Source organism: Colossoma macropomum, unplaced genomic scaffold (genome assembly GCF_904425465.1).
Source record: "Colossoma macropomum unplaced genomic scaffold, Colossoma_macropomum, whole genome shotgun sequence".
Taxonomy (NCBI): Eukaryota; Metazoa; Chordata; class Actinopteri; order Characiformes; family Serrasalmidae; genus Colossoma; species Colossoma macropomum.
This window is the reverse complement of record NW_023494789.1, coordinates 20,280,946-20,295,201: the sequence shown is the minus strand read 5'-3', so window position 1 is coordinate 20,295,201 and position 14,256 is coordinate 20,280,946. Positions and strand designations below refer to the sequence as shown.

General features: G+C 36.7%; 1 protein-coding gene across 4 annotated transcripts in view; it reads right to left on the bottom strand.

The window, feature by feature from the left end:
• Positions 1-1,138: 1,138 nt before the first annotated feature.
• Positions 1,139-14,256, bottom strand: part of rapgef4b (Rap guanine nucleotide exchange factor 4b) — a 43,995-nt gene continuing 30,877 nt past the window's right edge. For all 4 annotated transcript variants that reach the window (XM_036570460.1, XM_036570459.1, XM_036570461.1 and 1 more), the window contains 9 exons: positions 13,057-13,154; positions 12,846-12,971; positions 10,719-10,897; positions 8,521-8,611; positions 7,695-7,745; positions 7,502-7,589; positions 7,266-7,330; positions 6,655-6,709; positions 1,139-4,948 (listed from right to left, as the gene is read on the bottom strand). In XM_036570460.1, the coding sequence (XP_036426353.1) occupies positions 4,821-4,948; positions 6,655-6,709; positions 7,266-7,330; positions 7,502-7,589; positions 7,695-7,745; positions 8,521-8,611; positions 10,719-10,897; positions 12,846-12,971; positions 13,057-13,154 (881 nt within the window). In that variant the 3' untranslated portion in view covers positions 1,139-4,820. The remainder of the gene's footprint in view (positions 4,949-6,654; positions 6,710-7,265; positions 7,331-7,501; positions 7,590-7,694; positions 7,746-8,520; positions 8,612-10,718; positions 10,898-12,845; positions 12,972-13,056; positions 13,155-14,256) is intronic.

Sequence of the window (14,256 nt, the reverse complement as noted above, 5' to 3'; positions counted from 1 at the left end):
CATTTTTATTTAGATCTTCAGTGCTCGACCGCCAGCACTGAGTATTTTTAAATGTCGATGTCTTATTGACATTCACTGAAGTATATCTTTGGCTTACACTTTTAATTAAGATTCTACCACAGTATTCATACCTTCACTTAAGTTTCTCCCCACTATTTACACCCCTGAATCAATTACTGAACTGGCCTCGGGAGCCCTTAGACCACAAGGTCCTAGGAAGCTCAAAGACAAGGGACAGTGTGCTGTAGATGTAAAAATTAGATGAATAAACAGCCGTTATATGTAATGACCAAATTAATGATTATACACTGTTTTAAATAACTAAAAGCCTCCTAACACTAAAATATACAGAAATATAGAAACAAATAGAGAATTATTCATTTCAGTTACATTATATTTTTACAGCACTGTTCAAAGTGTACATAAACAAACACAAGTGGATTATTATTCTGTTTTCCTTCAAACTAAACAAGCTGTAACTGTGCCTTTAAGACTGCTATATCTAACTGAACTCTGTTCTTACTGACTGCCCTGTACTGGGAGTCATTCAAAAAGCAGTCCAAGCTGAAACACTCCTTTTAATTTCAGCAAGAGTGGATCACGCTAAACTGCTGTAGACTGAACAGGTGGATATATGCAAATGAACTCTTTTGTGACATCAGCGAAGCACAGAATTCATTTTAAAAATTCATTTTTTTGCATTATTGTCAGAGTAAGGGGGCAGAGGGAGGCCTTTAAATACACTTGTGCCCAAAGGCCACGTGAGACCATGACCCGTCCCTGTCCTGAACAATAGTTTAGTTCAATATAAAGCATAATAGTTAATGTGGGTATACATTGCAGACAAATATCAAATTGTTTTTAGTCCAATACAAGTATAAAGTCTTTGAGTTGCCCCCTACCCCCATGGGAGTAAAAATTGTGGTTAGCTTTGAGGCATATACTTGACTAGTAAGGGTCTAGTTACACTTTATGGCAAATTTAGTATTTCTAGGCATTACGTTCCTGGATGCCCACCATGTTTTATCAGAGAAAGAAAATTTGTGCATAGTCACACAGAGTACTACAAAGCATTCACATTTCATCTGGGGCCCTAATAACTTGGTGCCACAGCAAATTGTTGCAATCAGACAGAAAGCATTGAGCAATACGTTTATTTAGATCATACTATATACAGTGTAAGTAGAGGCATATTCCAACAGATAAAGAACTCTACAGCTTCTAAGAGATGCTTTCTCCTAGGCAGGATGAAAACAAACAAGGCATTCTGAGGTTCATTAAAATATAAATTAACAAAATGATGTCAACCAAAAAATATTCAAATATGTCCGAATATACAAAAAGACATCAAAAATGCTACAGGCTATGGCAAGAGGTAAATTGATAGCACAGAAATATACTAGCAATAAAAATAGTCCTTGAGCAAAAATACTGATGTAGCCCACTATAAAAGGCTTCAAATAAAAGAACACAAGATCTGGAGATTTAACAAAGCATCATTAGTGTGATGTTTCATAGTTGCACATGTAATGTTTCATTAAGTTACTGGCCCCCCTTAACTCAGTTAAGTAGTATTTAAAGACCTTCAAAAACCTTCTATGACTAGGTAGTGTTCTGAGGGACATACAGATGTATCACAAGTACTGAAAATAGGATTACACTGTACTGTAATGGTCTACTATAGTAATGACTTGACTGCCTTTTCAAAGTACAAGGCATATTCAGATTGTTTTAGCACACTTTGTGTTGAATCTAAGGACACTAATACACAGACACGCACGCGCACACACACACACACACACACGCACACACAATAAATGTGTCATTCGACACTGAATATCAGTTCTCCGAATGCCAGCAAATGAGGTTAATTTTTAAATCTGCAGATATGACTGGCAGTAATAATTAGTATGGAGTAAATACACATACATACAGTTGTATGCAAAACTTTTGGGATTCCTGATCAAATGACATGTTTTGTGATTAAGTAAAAAAAGTACACATCCTTTTACTTCTGCACATTTTATAGCAAAATTAGTGTTTATTTTTTAATTTAACATATTGGTAAAACATAAACATAAAATGTGGGCTTGGAAAAAGTTATGGCACATTTTATATTTCATTACGGGTCCAAGCACCATAGGAGAATGGAACACTATTGACATTGTAGGGTAGGCTCTGTAAGTGATCCAGACACCAAATTTGGTGCATAGGTGTAGTTTTGCACCTACTACTCCAGCAAATAAATTGAGCCCAACTGGCCTGCTGATAGCGCTACAGAGCAACATTTTACATTTTTGGCCCATATCTCCTGAACTGAGGCCTTTTTCGTCATCTGAATCTTTGCATCACTCCATAAAAAAACCCTCACTGTATCTATATGGGATGGGAGACTCCTGGTCAAGACTTATTTACAAAATCTGGATATTTGTAAACAATATGGCTGCCACATATCAACTGAGCCTTTCTGGGTGGACCTAAATTTACTTAAATAGCTACAGATCAGGATAGTTCAATAGGGGCACTATAACAACCAAAAATCTGTTTCTCAGCAGCCACTTGGCCAATTAAGCTTAAAATTTGCATGCTGCAACTTTGGGCCACTTGATAAGTAAGGTCTTAGGGACAACTCAATCACTGGACAAAGAAGACAAAATAATTTCAACAGGCATTTGGAGAGCACTGGACAATCATCACACAAATTGAATAATAGGTCCACACAGACATTTTCTAATAGCCTATAATGTTTGATCTCAGTTGGCCATGTGGTGGTGCTATTACTTTAGTTTTTATCAAATCACCTCAAAATTTGTCTTAGAACAATCTGTGGAGTCTGAAGATAAACAGTTATTAAAAACATAACTTTTAACCAGAGTGTGGCAGCAATATTTGAACAAATTGATGCGACCTGGCTTAGTTTGACTTAAAGTGCTACAAATATATCAGCAATTGTTTTATTATAACTAAATTTGAAAGATTTGTACAGAATGATAAACAGAGGGTCTATTATGTTACTTAATAATCACAATAACTGAAAGGAACTAGTCCCTAAAATGGTGTTCCTTATTGCTCTCTACCAATAAACTGTCCCAAAAAATGTAGTGTTAACATGGGCCACTTGTGGCTCAGCATGAAAACATCTCCCTTCCAATCAGAAGGTGCTCAGGTTCAAATCCTGTCAGAGCTGTCCTTACTGAAGCAAAGGACAATTTAAAGCAATGCGAGGTTTGTATCTTGAGAGCTTTGTAAGACACTGAAAATTAATATTTATCAATAACTTATGATGTCAATGGAGACTTATAGTGCCAATGAAGGCTGACAGTGCTTGGACCCCTATAAATGCAGCTATATATTTTTTTGTGTTTTTTTGTAAACCTACCAAATAAATAGAGATTTTGCTTTAAAATGTGTGGAAAAACGTAATATTTATGATTGTTCTCTGTAAAGCATGTTTTAACTAACTCATAATAATCAATAAAATATGTCATTTAACGAGGGGTGTTCATAGTTTTGCATTTGAATGTACAAACACACGTCTCCCCCAGCATACACATATTTTAAAACGTAAATTTGGACAGAAATGAATGCCCTTATACATACACACAGATCAATTGGCAGTGGTAGCACACACAGTAAGTATTCAACAGTTTTTGCAGCTGACAGGTATAGCTTCGATTTACTAATGGTGGACACTGTATGCAAGCTATGGACAGAGGTGGCTAGTTCCATTTACTTGGTTACCTTTACTCATATTAATGTTGTTGGATTTGCATTTTGCTGAGTATTTTCAAACTTTCTTGAGAGGAAAGTAACATACTTTTTACTGCTGCATTTTAGTCATTCCTTTCATTTCTTTCCGTTCATTCATGCAAACTTTCAGTCAATAACTTTTTCATTTTACTCCATTACAGACAGCATGTATACTTCTTTACTGTTGCTTAGACCTCTTTAGAGGTTTGCTATTTTATTTTAGACCAAGATTGTATCAAATAGAGAAGAGAAGCTAACAATCTTTACTTCATATAGATGTTGATCAGATTTTTTATAATAGATTTTTCAAAACTGCTGCATAAGAGTAGTTTAGTATGAAATGATGCATTCTAGAGAAACTTACAAAGCCACAATTGTTCGGAATGGTGGTGTTAGGAAACAAATGTCCGAAGAGTGAAATTTTTACACATGCTGCCTGATGCCTGAGACATTGTTTCATGATTGTTTTGAGATACAGGTTTTTCTAAAACGCTTATGTTTAATACATTTAAAGGTTGAGAGGTAGGGCGATACAGGGCGATGCAGTGCCCAAACAAATATTTTCAGATTTTCCTCTATTTTACCATCATCAACAGTACATATAAAAACTCAGAAGATGTGTAGGTTCACTGGTCATTTTGGGTAGTAAATAAAATGGCCACATTTATTGTGACCCCTGGCACCTGTCCCCACCAGTGTAAGGAAATCTGAGTCAGTAAATTTCTCTAGAATGCAGCATTTTACATCAAACTTTACATGACTTTCTTTACATCTCAACGACTGAATTATACGAACATTCTGAAAAATCACTGGTACCCTACTTTAAGTAGGGTTTTGAACTGCAAGATACTAGGAGAGATACTTCTACATTTACTTGAGTTATTATTTCAGTGCTTTTACTTGAATATTGGTTTAGGCTATGCTACCCACTTCTGGCTATGGATGAGTGTTTCTGTGTGTCAAAGAGAGAGGAAGAGATAGAGAGATGTATCAGAGAGAGAGCATGAGAAAAAGAAGAAAGAAAATGTAGATACTGTAGAGGAGAGTGGGATCACAGAGCATTTCGGCTCTTAGGTTCTTCTTGGCTCCAGTCTGAAGGAGAGTTGGGATAGGGTCCTCTGGTTGTCAATCACAGACAGCTGTCGCACATAGTTGCGCACTTCCTGGGGATTCTTACTGGCTGGAGATGCCTCAACATCTAGGAGAAATAGACAAAACAACTTACAGCTCAGTTTCCAAAAAAGTTGGGATGCTGTGCAAAATGTAAATAAAAATAGAATGCAATGATATAGTAGAAAGACAACAAATCAAAAACTGAAATTCTATTGCATTTTGAAAAATATATGCCCATGTCTTTAAACAACACTCTGTAACCATTTGGGAACTGAGGAGACCAACTGCATGTTTTGCCTGATATAGGATTTCAGCTGCTCAACAGTTCAGGGTCTCCAAATGGTTTCAGTGGTGACAGGTCTGGACTGCAGGCAGGCCAGTTTAGTTCACTTTGCCTCAGTTCATCTTAAATGAGCTCGGGCCCAGAGAAGGTGATGTTTCTGCATCCTGCTTAGATATGATTTCTTCGTTGCATTGTGGAGTTTTAACTTGCATATGTGGATGCAGCAATGAACTGTGTTCACAGACAATGGTTTCTGAAAGTGTTCCTGAGCCCATGCAGTGATTTCCATTACAGAATCATGTCGGTTTTTAATGCAGTGCTGCCTGAGGGCCAGAAGATCATGGCTAGCCAATGTTGGTGTGGTTTTTGGCCTTGTCCCTTGCATACAGAGATTTCTCTGAATCTTTTAATGATATTATGTAAAGTAAATGATGAAATCATTCATGCTATTTTATGTTAGGAAATATTATTCTTGGATTGTTGCACTATTTGCCCATGTAGTCTTTCACAGAGTGGTGAACCCCTCCTCATCTTTACTTCTGAAAGACTCAGCCTTTCTGGGATGCTCTTTTTATACCCAATCATGTTACTGACCTGATGCTAATTAACCACCAGAGGTTTTTTTCAGCATTTACCCGTCCCAACTTTGCTGAAACATGTTGCTGGCATCAAATTCAAAATGTGCATATATTTTTCAAAAACATGAAAATTTCTTAGGGTTTAACTGAATTGCACATGATTGCATTTTGTTTTTATTTACATTTTGCCCAGCGCCCAACTTTCTGGAAATGGGGTTGTACTTTCTTTAACTAACAACCCAACCTGAGGTCAGTTACGTCTCTACTCAGTCAGTATTTCCAGTTTAGCAAATACAAAACTGGAAATCACCTACAGATTTTTAAACTGGTTAAATTCACCTTCTGAATTTGGTATTACTGAACTTTTTCTTTTTTCTTGATTTTTTTCATGAAATTAATTTCCTTTGATTTTAAGTCCCTGAAGATCATGAATATTCAGCTAATGAATAATTGCCACATAAATAATTGCAATTAACAATGTTATAGTCTTTTGTGAAAGACAATTAAATTGTATTAAAATACATGCCCAAAAAATTGGCTGTTTATCTATCTTGCTTGTAAGCTGTTAATACTTAGTAGCTCCGAACTGATGACAGAGACAGATCAAGCTCAGTTAACAAAAACATTATGCTGCACTCTAAATATGTTTACCAGTCAGAAGTAAGAACTTCTGTTGTTTTTGTAAAATGAATGATGTGTCTCAATAAATGTATTTTCTGCTTTCTTTTATTCACATGAATTGCCTCAAACAAATGATAAAAACACATCTAATTAAATTCTGTTTGTTATGTTGTAAACAACTATGGAAAATAACTGCAGTCAGCTCATATAATTGTGATCTGCTCAAATTGCGATCAGTTCATTATGTAATAATGACCTATTTGGTTTATTAGATTCTACAGATGTAACATATCTTTAAAGTCAACTTACTGAAGGGCTGGCTCCTGCAGTGTCTCACTGCCCGGACTGTATTAGCAATCAAACGCTGAAGGAAGCAAACGAAAATTATTATATACCAAAGGCCACATAAAAATGATTTACCTTTTAATTGTCATTGTATAAGTACAATGAGATTCAGTGTGTGGTTCTCCATCAAAGCAATATCACATATAACAATTTTAAAAGTAGTAGGAGCATGTAGTGTAAATGGTACAAGCAGGTCACTGTGGGTGCAAGGAGTCTTGAAGGCCATGGCTCAGATAAATTACACTTGTGCCAATAGTAAAGTACTAGTGTGGTCAGTAAACAGTAGTGGGCAAATATACAATATTGTATATTTGCACAATATTGTCTATTGTGCAATATGCATAGGCATCAGAGTACAGAACCATGACGCTTTATTATCTGTATCTGTAGAAACATGTTTACATGAGATGCACGTCACTGACATATTGTCCATGTATGCAACTGTCAGCTATTTGGCAGCTCACTGACCTCCACATTGAATTGACATGCAGCATGACTATGTCTGCTGTCACCTCTAGGTTGGTCTATGTGTTTAAATGTCTATATGTTTAAAAAGCTAACTGAATTGTACTTACCATTTTCTCAAAGTTCACCAGTCCATCAACAAATGTCTTGTTACCCTCATGAGTGAACGTCATGTCTGTTGATTGAAGTTTTGATTTGGGTGTTAAACTCATTACATTTTGTTGCATATGCTCATGATTCACCAGCTCACCCTTACTCTTAGTGAATGTAACTTACTGTGGGAAGAAAAACCTAAATGACACAAGGCACATTCAATAGCCATCATTTTGCTTGGATCTGGCCTTACCTTTAATGAGGAGGGGCATGAAGGGAATGATTGGTGGCTCCATCTTAGCCACAGTGAGGCGGTACACACGGTGGTTCCTGGATGGATCCTATTCAGACAGAGCATTGATAAGTGGCAGCTAAAACAGTCAGTGAGGAATGTATATGGGAAAAAAAACATCACAAGCTAAACATCAAGCTGATATGATACATACTAGTAAACTCTCAAACTCTGCGTAGAACTTCTTGAATTTACTGGGTAGCTTCTGCATAAAGAAAAGAAAAGAAAAAAATTGTATTAGTATTTGCTAAATGTTTGTATCACTACTAGAGGAGTGACTGATTTGCCTCTAGACATCCAGCAGAGGCTCAGATTATTTTAACAGGCTGTTTAACACGCACCCATTCACACATGGACATGTGATTATACATCATTAAATTCATACAACATGTAAAAACTTAAAATCCAAAAAAGGTGGGACAGTGTTTAATTCAATGCAAACTGAGGGGTCGAAAGTCACAGCCATTCTGTTTTGGTTTTCGTTCTCGCCCTTTAGAATTTCTCACAATTTCCCAAATCTGTTGATGATATTATGCACAGTCTCTAAAATACTGTGATTGCTCATTGAGGAACATTGTTCTTAAACTATTGAATTATTCATTAGTACAAGCCTGCGACTAGCGGAGAGCCTCAACCCATCCTTGCTCATAATTACTAGGCCTTCCTTAGATGCTCCTTTTATACCCAAACATGACTGCATCACCTGTTCAAGATGTTTTTGAACATTTCACAACATTTCTAGTTTTAAATGATCCCAGTCTCAACTTTTTTTAAATGAATTTATATTTACAAAACACAATAAAACTGATAAAGTGGTAAAACAATATATATCATGTCTTTGCACTGTTTTCATTTAAAGTCAAGTCAAAGTGGATTTACAAATTCCAGCTGTTTTTATTAGTAACTGAAATACTGTCCCAATTGTTCAGGAATTGAGGTTTGTGAATATGGTACATTGTGCTTGTTTGTGTTATACTTACCTCCCATGTCTGACTGAGTCGGCTGACAGCTGGATTGCACATGCCCATTATGATAGCAAAAAAGGAGTTGAGATTCCTAAACTCTCTGCAGCTGAAGAAATATAGATCATCATTCTTTTTAAGTCTCTTCAAAAACCCAATGACATTGTTCAGAGGTTAATACTGTTACTACTTCTATTGAATTAGGTTGCATATAGTACTGTACAACAATCAGAGACCACTCTTTTTAAATTTAATTTCCTGTCAAAATGCCTTTAAGTACAAATTATTCAGTATCAGGACAAAAGCAGAAAACACTTCACAGAAAAATACACAGAAACTTTAACAACTAAGCATATCACTTTTCTCAGTATTTAGTGTGTATACTCTTTGCCTTTATTACAGCTTCCATTCTTTACGGGGGAATTGCTTTCAGTTTTTAAAGAAACCTGCAGGGATATTTTTTTGGTTGCATTTTTGCTTCTCACGATTCAAGTAATCCCAATTACAAAGTTAAACTCATCAGTCCATAAATTCTTACTGCACAACTCAGATGTCCAGTTTTAGCATTGGAGTGTAAATTTTCTTCTTTATTGCCTATATCCTTCTCTCAGTAACAGCTTCTTGACAACTACACATCATTTCAGACCCATAGTGTTGAGGTTTCTAATGTCTTCAGAAATGCCTCATATAACCATTTCAGATGCATATTAGAATGACATTTGCAAAGTGACTAAAGTGTGGTAGTTTAGCTTAAATAGTTGCTTGTGTGTCTTTGAAGGGTGTTAAAGACATCGCTGAAGATGTCAGTGACACTTTTTGGAGAACCTTTTGTTGGTTTTAAGATGGAGAATGGAAGAGTTAAAGTGGCAGTAGGATGCACAAAGATAAGAGTAGACAAATTAAATACTGATAAATTTGATATTATACAACCTCTTTTCCAAAAAAGTTGGGGTGCTGTGCAAAATATAAATAAAAACAGAATGTAATGACTTTTTTGACCCATTTTGAGTTTGATGCCAGCAACACGTTTCAAAAAAGTTGGGACAGGGGCATTTTAAAAGGTGTTGTATCACCACTTCTTTTAATAACACTCTGTAAGTATTTAGGACTGAGGAGACCAATTGCTGTATGTTTGGAAGTGAAATGTTTTCCCGTTGTTGCTTGATATGGGTTTTCATCTGCTCAACAGTTTGTAAACGCCTTTGTCGTAACTGTTGTTTCATAATGTGCCAAGGGTTTTCAATGGATGTCAAGTCTGGACTGCAACCAGGTCAGTTTAGCACCCAGACTCTTTTACTTCGAAGCAGTTCTGTCGTAATACATGCAGAATGTGATTTGGCATTGTCCTGTTGAAATAATCAAGGCCATCCCTGAAAAAGGCATCATCTAGAGTGCAGCTCATGTTGCTCCAAAACCTGTACATGTTGTTCAGCAATAATGGTGCCTTCACAGATGTGCAATTTACTCATGCCAAGTGCACTAATGCACCCCATACCACTATGGTTGCTGGCTTTTGAACTGTGAGATGATAACAAGCCAGATATTCCCTCTCCTCTTTAGACCAGAGGACGCGGCGTCTATGATTTTCAAAAAGCATTTTAAATTTCTATTCGTCGGACCACAGGACACTTTTGCACTTTGCCTCAGTCCATCTTAAATGAGCTCAGGCCCAGAGGAGGCAGTGGCATTTTTGGATTTTTGGAGTTTTAACTTGCAATTGTGGACGCTGTGACAAACTGTGTTCACAGACAATGGTTTTCGAAAGTGTTCCTCAGCCCAGTAATCTATTTTTGATGCAGTGCCACCTGAGGGCCTGAAGATAAAAGCCAGCCAATACTGGTTTTCATCCTTGTCCCTTGCATACAGAGATTTCTCTGGAATCTTGTAATGTTATTATGTATCATAGATAATGAAAAGCAAAAGTTCTTTGCTATTTTTTTAAACGCTATTCTAGAATTGTTGCACTATTTGCCCACACAGACTTTCACAGAGTAGTGAACTCCTCTCCCATCTTTCTGAAAGACTCTCTGGGATGCTCTTTTTATAGAGTCCTTGTTTGTCCCTATTCCAAGTTTTTGAAATGTGTTGCTGGCATCAAATTCAAAATGGACATGAAAAATAAATTACTTTTATTTAATGTCTGCTGGACATGGAATAAACCACTGGGTGGTCCCTGAGGTTTGCCCGTAAACAATATGTGTGTGTGTTTTGCTTACTGAGCAGCAATCTTGATGAACTTCTTAAGCAGCTGTACCCGTTTACTGAGGGTACCACACAGGCTGACCTCTGTCACTACCCACAGCTGTACTTGGTTAAAGCGGCGCAGGAACAGCTCCAGGTTGGCTGTGGAGCGACGGTATGCCTGCCGCCCAAATGTGTGATATACCAGTTCATACTGCAGGAAAGACACACAAACACACACACAGACACACACACACACACTACTTTAAAGAACCATCCAACAAAACAAATGTTGAAACAAATGTGATTCTCCTATGGCATTACTATGGCATCTTTTTGCCACTTACATTATTTAAGGGTGGTATTAGTACACTTGAAGAATATGGATGAACGCAAACATGATAACGATACAAAATCATGAATTTTGTCAAAACATAGCAGCTGAAAGAGCAATGCCGTGCTACAGAATAATGTATATGACAAATAAGTTAAATATAAATACATTACAAAGTGTTCATATGTATATATATATATTAGGGGTGCAGGAAAAAATCGACTCTTAGATGCATCATGATGAGGACGTGAATGATTCTGAATCGATTCACAAATGTCAAAAACCGATTTTCTAAATATTTAATTTATAATGTAATGTTGACGGAACGCAAAAGGCGGAACTTGGAAGTGCGGAAGTGCAGCACCTGGACAGTCTGTGGTGGCACATAACAAAAACACAACTGGATGAGCAAGAAATCCGACCAGCTCCCTCTGCATTAAAGCCAGGTTAGGTCAGGAGGCACAACTCAAATATTAACATTTTGTCCTTTCAACAAAAATCAAACCACCTTGGGAGCCGCAACATTTAATGTCCAGTATGTCTCAGTATGTGTTAATGTCCTAGTATAGACTAAACAATATAAACGAAAATGCAGATTTACTTTACTCTGCTTTAAGCTTTAGCTCAGCTACAGCCGCTTTCCTCCCATCTCCGCCAGAAAACTTTTCCTCAGAAGTAGATCAGTTAAATGTCTCTCAACGTTCGACTGTTTTACGAGGCTGAAGTCGCTTCCTATTCTCCAGCTTCTTGTTCAAATTTACCCGTTCCACCTTAAATATATATATATATATATATATATATATTTTATATATATATAAAAAAAAAACATAATATATATATATATATATATATATATATATATATATATATATATATATACACACATTTCACCATAACAAATAACATCCTACTTTCATGCCAGAGTTAGTTTTAAGTCTCACCAAAGGTATTTGTAAGCTCCTTTATGCATCAACCTGCAATATGGCTGAGTAAAATACCAAAATATCTGTTGTCACTGGTGTTGAATTGTGTTCTTGCACTGGTCTTATTAAACATATTTTCTAGTCTCCCAGTACACGGATATGAAAGCTGCGAGTGGGCTGACCCAGCACTTGAGGCTACATAGAACTCTCTCTTCAGGTGTTTCTAAGGTAGATCAATCAGAACACACTCTTGAGTATGCACATTCATGCCCCCGATAACTATAAGCAGCTTTAAACTCTCAACTGTTTTAAGAGCACACAACTTAATTGGAATGTTTGTCACTGTACTAAAGACAAACACTCTACGTCAAGAATCAACCAATCCTCCACATTTACAAGTGTTTCTCTTCATCAGTACAAATCCATAGCTGCACCTATTATGTCTTGTTACATAATATGTTAAGAGAATTCTGAACAAAACAATCTAGCATGGTAATTTTCCACACCCAGAAAACCATCTGCAAGACCTTCAGAACCTTCATCACAGTTTGGCAATCCATTTAGATGCCATTAAATGCACTACCATGCAGCTACAATTGGACTATCACTACGCAAGAAGACTAAAAATGGACAAAAGTCCAGATGGATACCTAAATTAAAAATTGCTTAGAAAACATTTCGAATCTTCTGGCTATTCCTTTAGAACAGTGTGGTTCCCAGTCATGGTCCTGAAGTACCCTACCCTAAACACTCACTCAGCTCAAGATGTTTTTAATTAGCTGATTAGTTGGATCAGGTGTGCTGGGAGTAGAGAAGGATGTAATCACTGGCCATGATGGACAATCTTAAGCTAGTAAAGCAAGTGTGTGTAATACTATGTGTGTGTATGTGTGCATAATCTATACCTCATGCACACAGCTGAAGAGTTCCCAATCATACAGGGTCATCTGAAAAGCCAGGTCTTTAGAACTCATAAGCTCAAAACTGGACATGGAACCTGTGGAAGGACCTTCTTGCTCTGGAAGAGAAGCCTGGAAACATACACAGAATACTTAGCATCACAACATACTTCTTCTCACACACATGCAAAATATTTTAATAAGTGGATTATCTCACCAGTGAGTCAAGCTGTTCTCTTGTACAGACAAACAGTCGCCCATTTACTCCTAGTGACTGGAACACTGACACATCATTGGGCTTCAGAATCTGCTTCTCTTCATTGAAACAAAAGCACCAAAAGTACCAATCAGCTGACCCTTTTGTCTTTTCCTAATCTTTTTTTAACACCTAAGTGATTTTTGAGATTTTTCCAAGCATCTGTAGGTATATTCAATGAAGGAATGTCACAATAAGAACAACTTCGAAAAGGGAAGGGAAGGGGAAGGTTGTCTGTGGTTACAAAACTCTGATCAAAAGAGCAATTTTAAAGGTGTAGTATCCTTGCATGTCTGTTTATCCCTGTGCGTTTCTATGGTGTCATATGTCGTATATTTTTGCCACCTGTTAACAAATACGTTTTCTCTCACTCAAAGCTGCTAAGTAATTTTTTCTAGCGCATAAATTTGTCTCAGAATTTGTCTACCTACTGTTGTATAAAACGAGATACAATCTTATACCACTTTCGTGTTATTGCTTTTTTGTTGGTTAGATGTATTCTTGTTAAATACTTGTCATTATCCATAACATGATCATTTATATCTCAATGGTACATATCTTTGCTGCATTCTTTGGGAACTGAATGGCTCAAAATGTTTTTATTGTTAATTTTCCCTAAAGGGTATAATTTCTAAAAGATGTGCCTCCTTACTACCACATATTCTCCAACATGGCTGTTGATGACCCGTTTGTTTACTCAATATTTTAGACATTATAAAATAGCAGGTTTAACTTTTTCATCCAAATTCTTTCCACATCCTTAAATTAGTGGTTGTGTGTTGTGTTATACACATTTTAGCCTGCTCTTCCTCTGTAATATCAATGCTTAACTCTCTCCCATTTAGCTTTAATGTACAGAGTGGAGGAAGCTTAAATTCCCTCAGGCTGCGGTAAAGCTGGGATGTCACCTCAAATTTTGTCCCATTGTATGTCTTCACTACAGCATCTACCACTGAATTTAGAGGCTTGAAAGTTTCTGTATTTTGTATTTTGATTGTAAGATAATCCATTAGTTGTAAATACCCCAAAAAAACCCTTATCTCTTAAACCATAATTCTCTTTTAATTCCTGGAAACTCACATTTCCATTCTTGACAATTCTACACACTGCAGTGATGCCCTTTTTTTGGTCAGTCAGGCTTTGTTTAAATCGCTCATCATA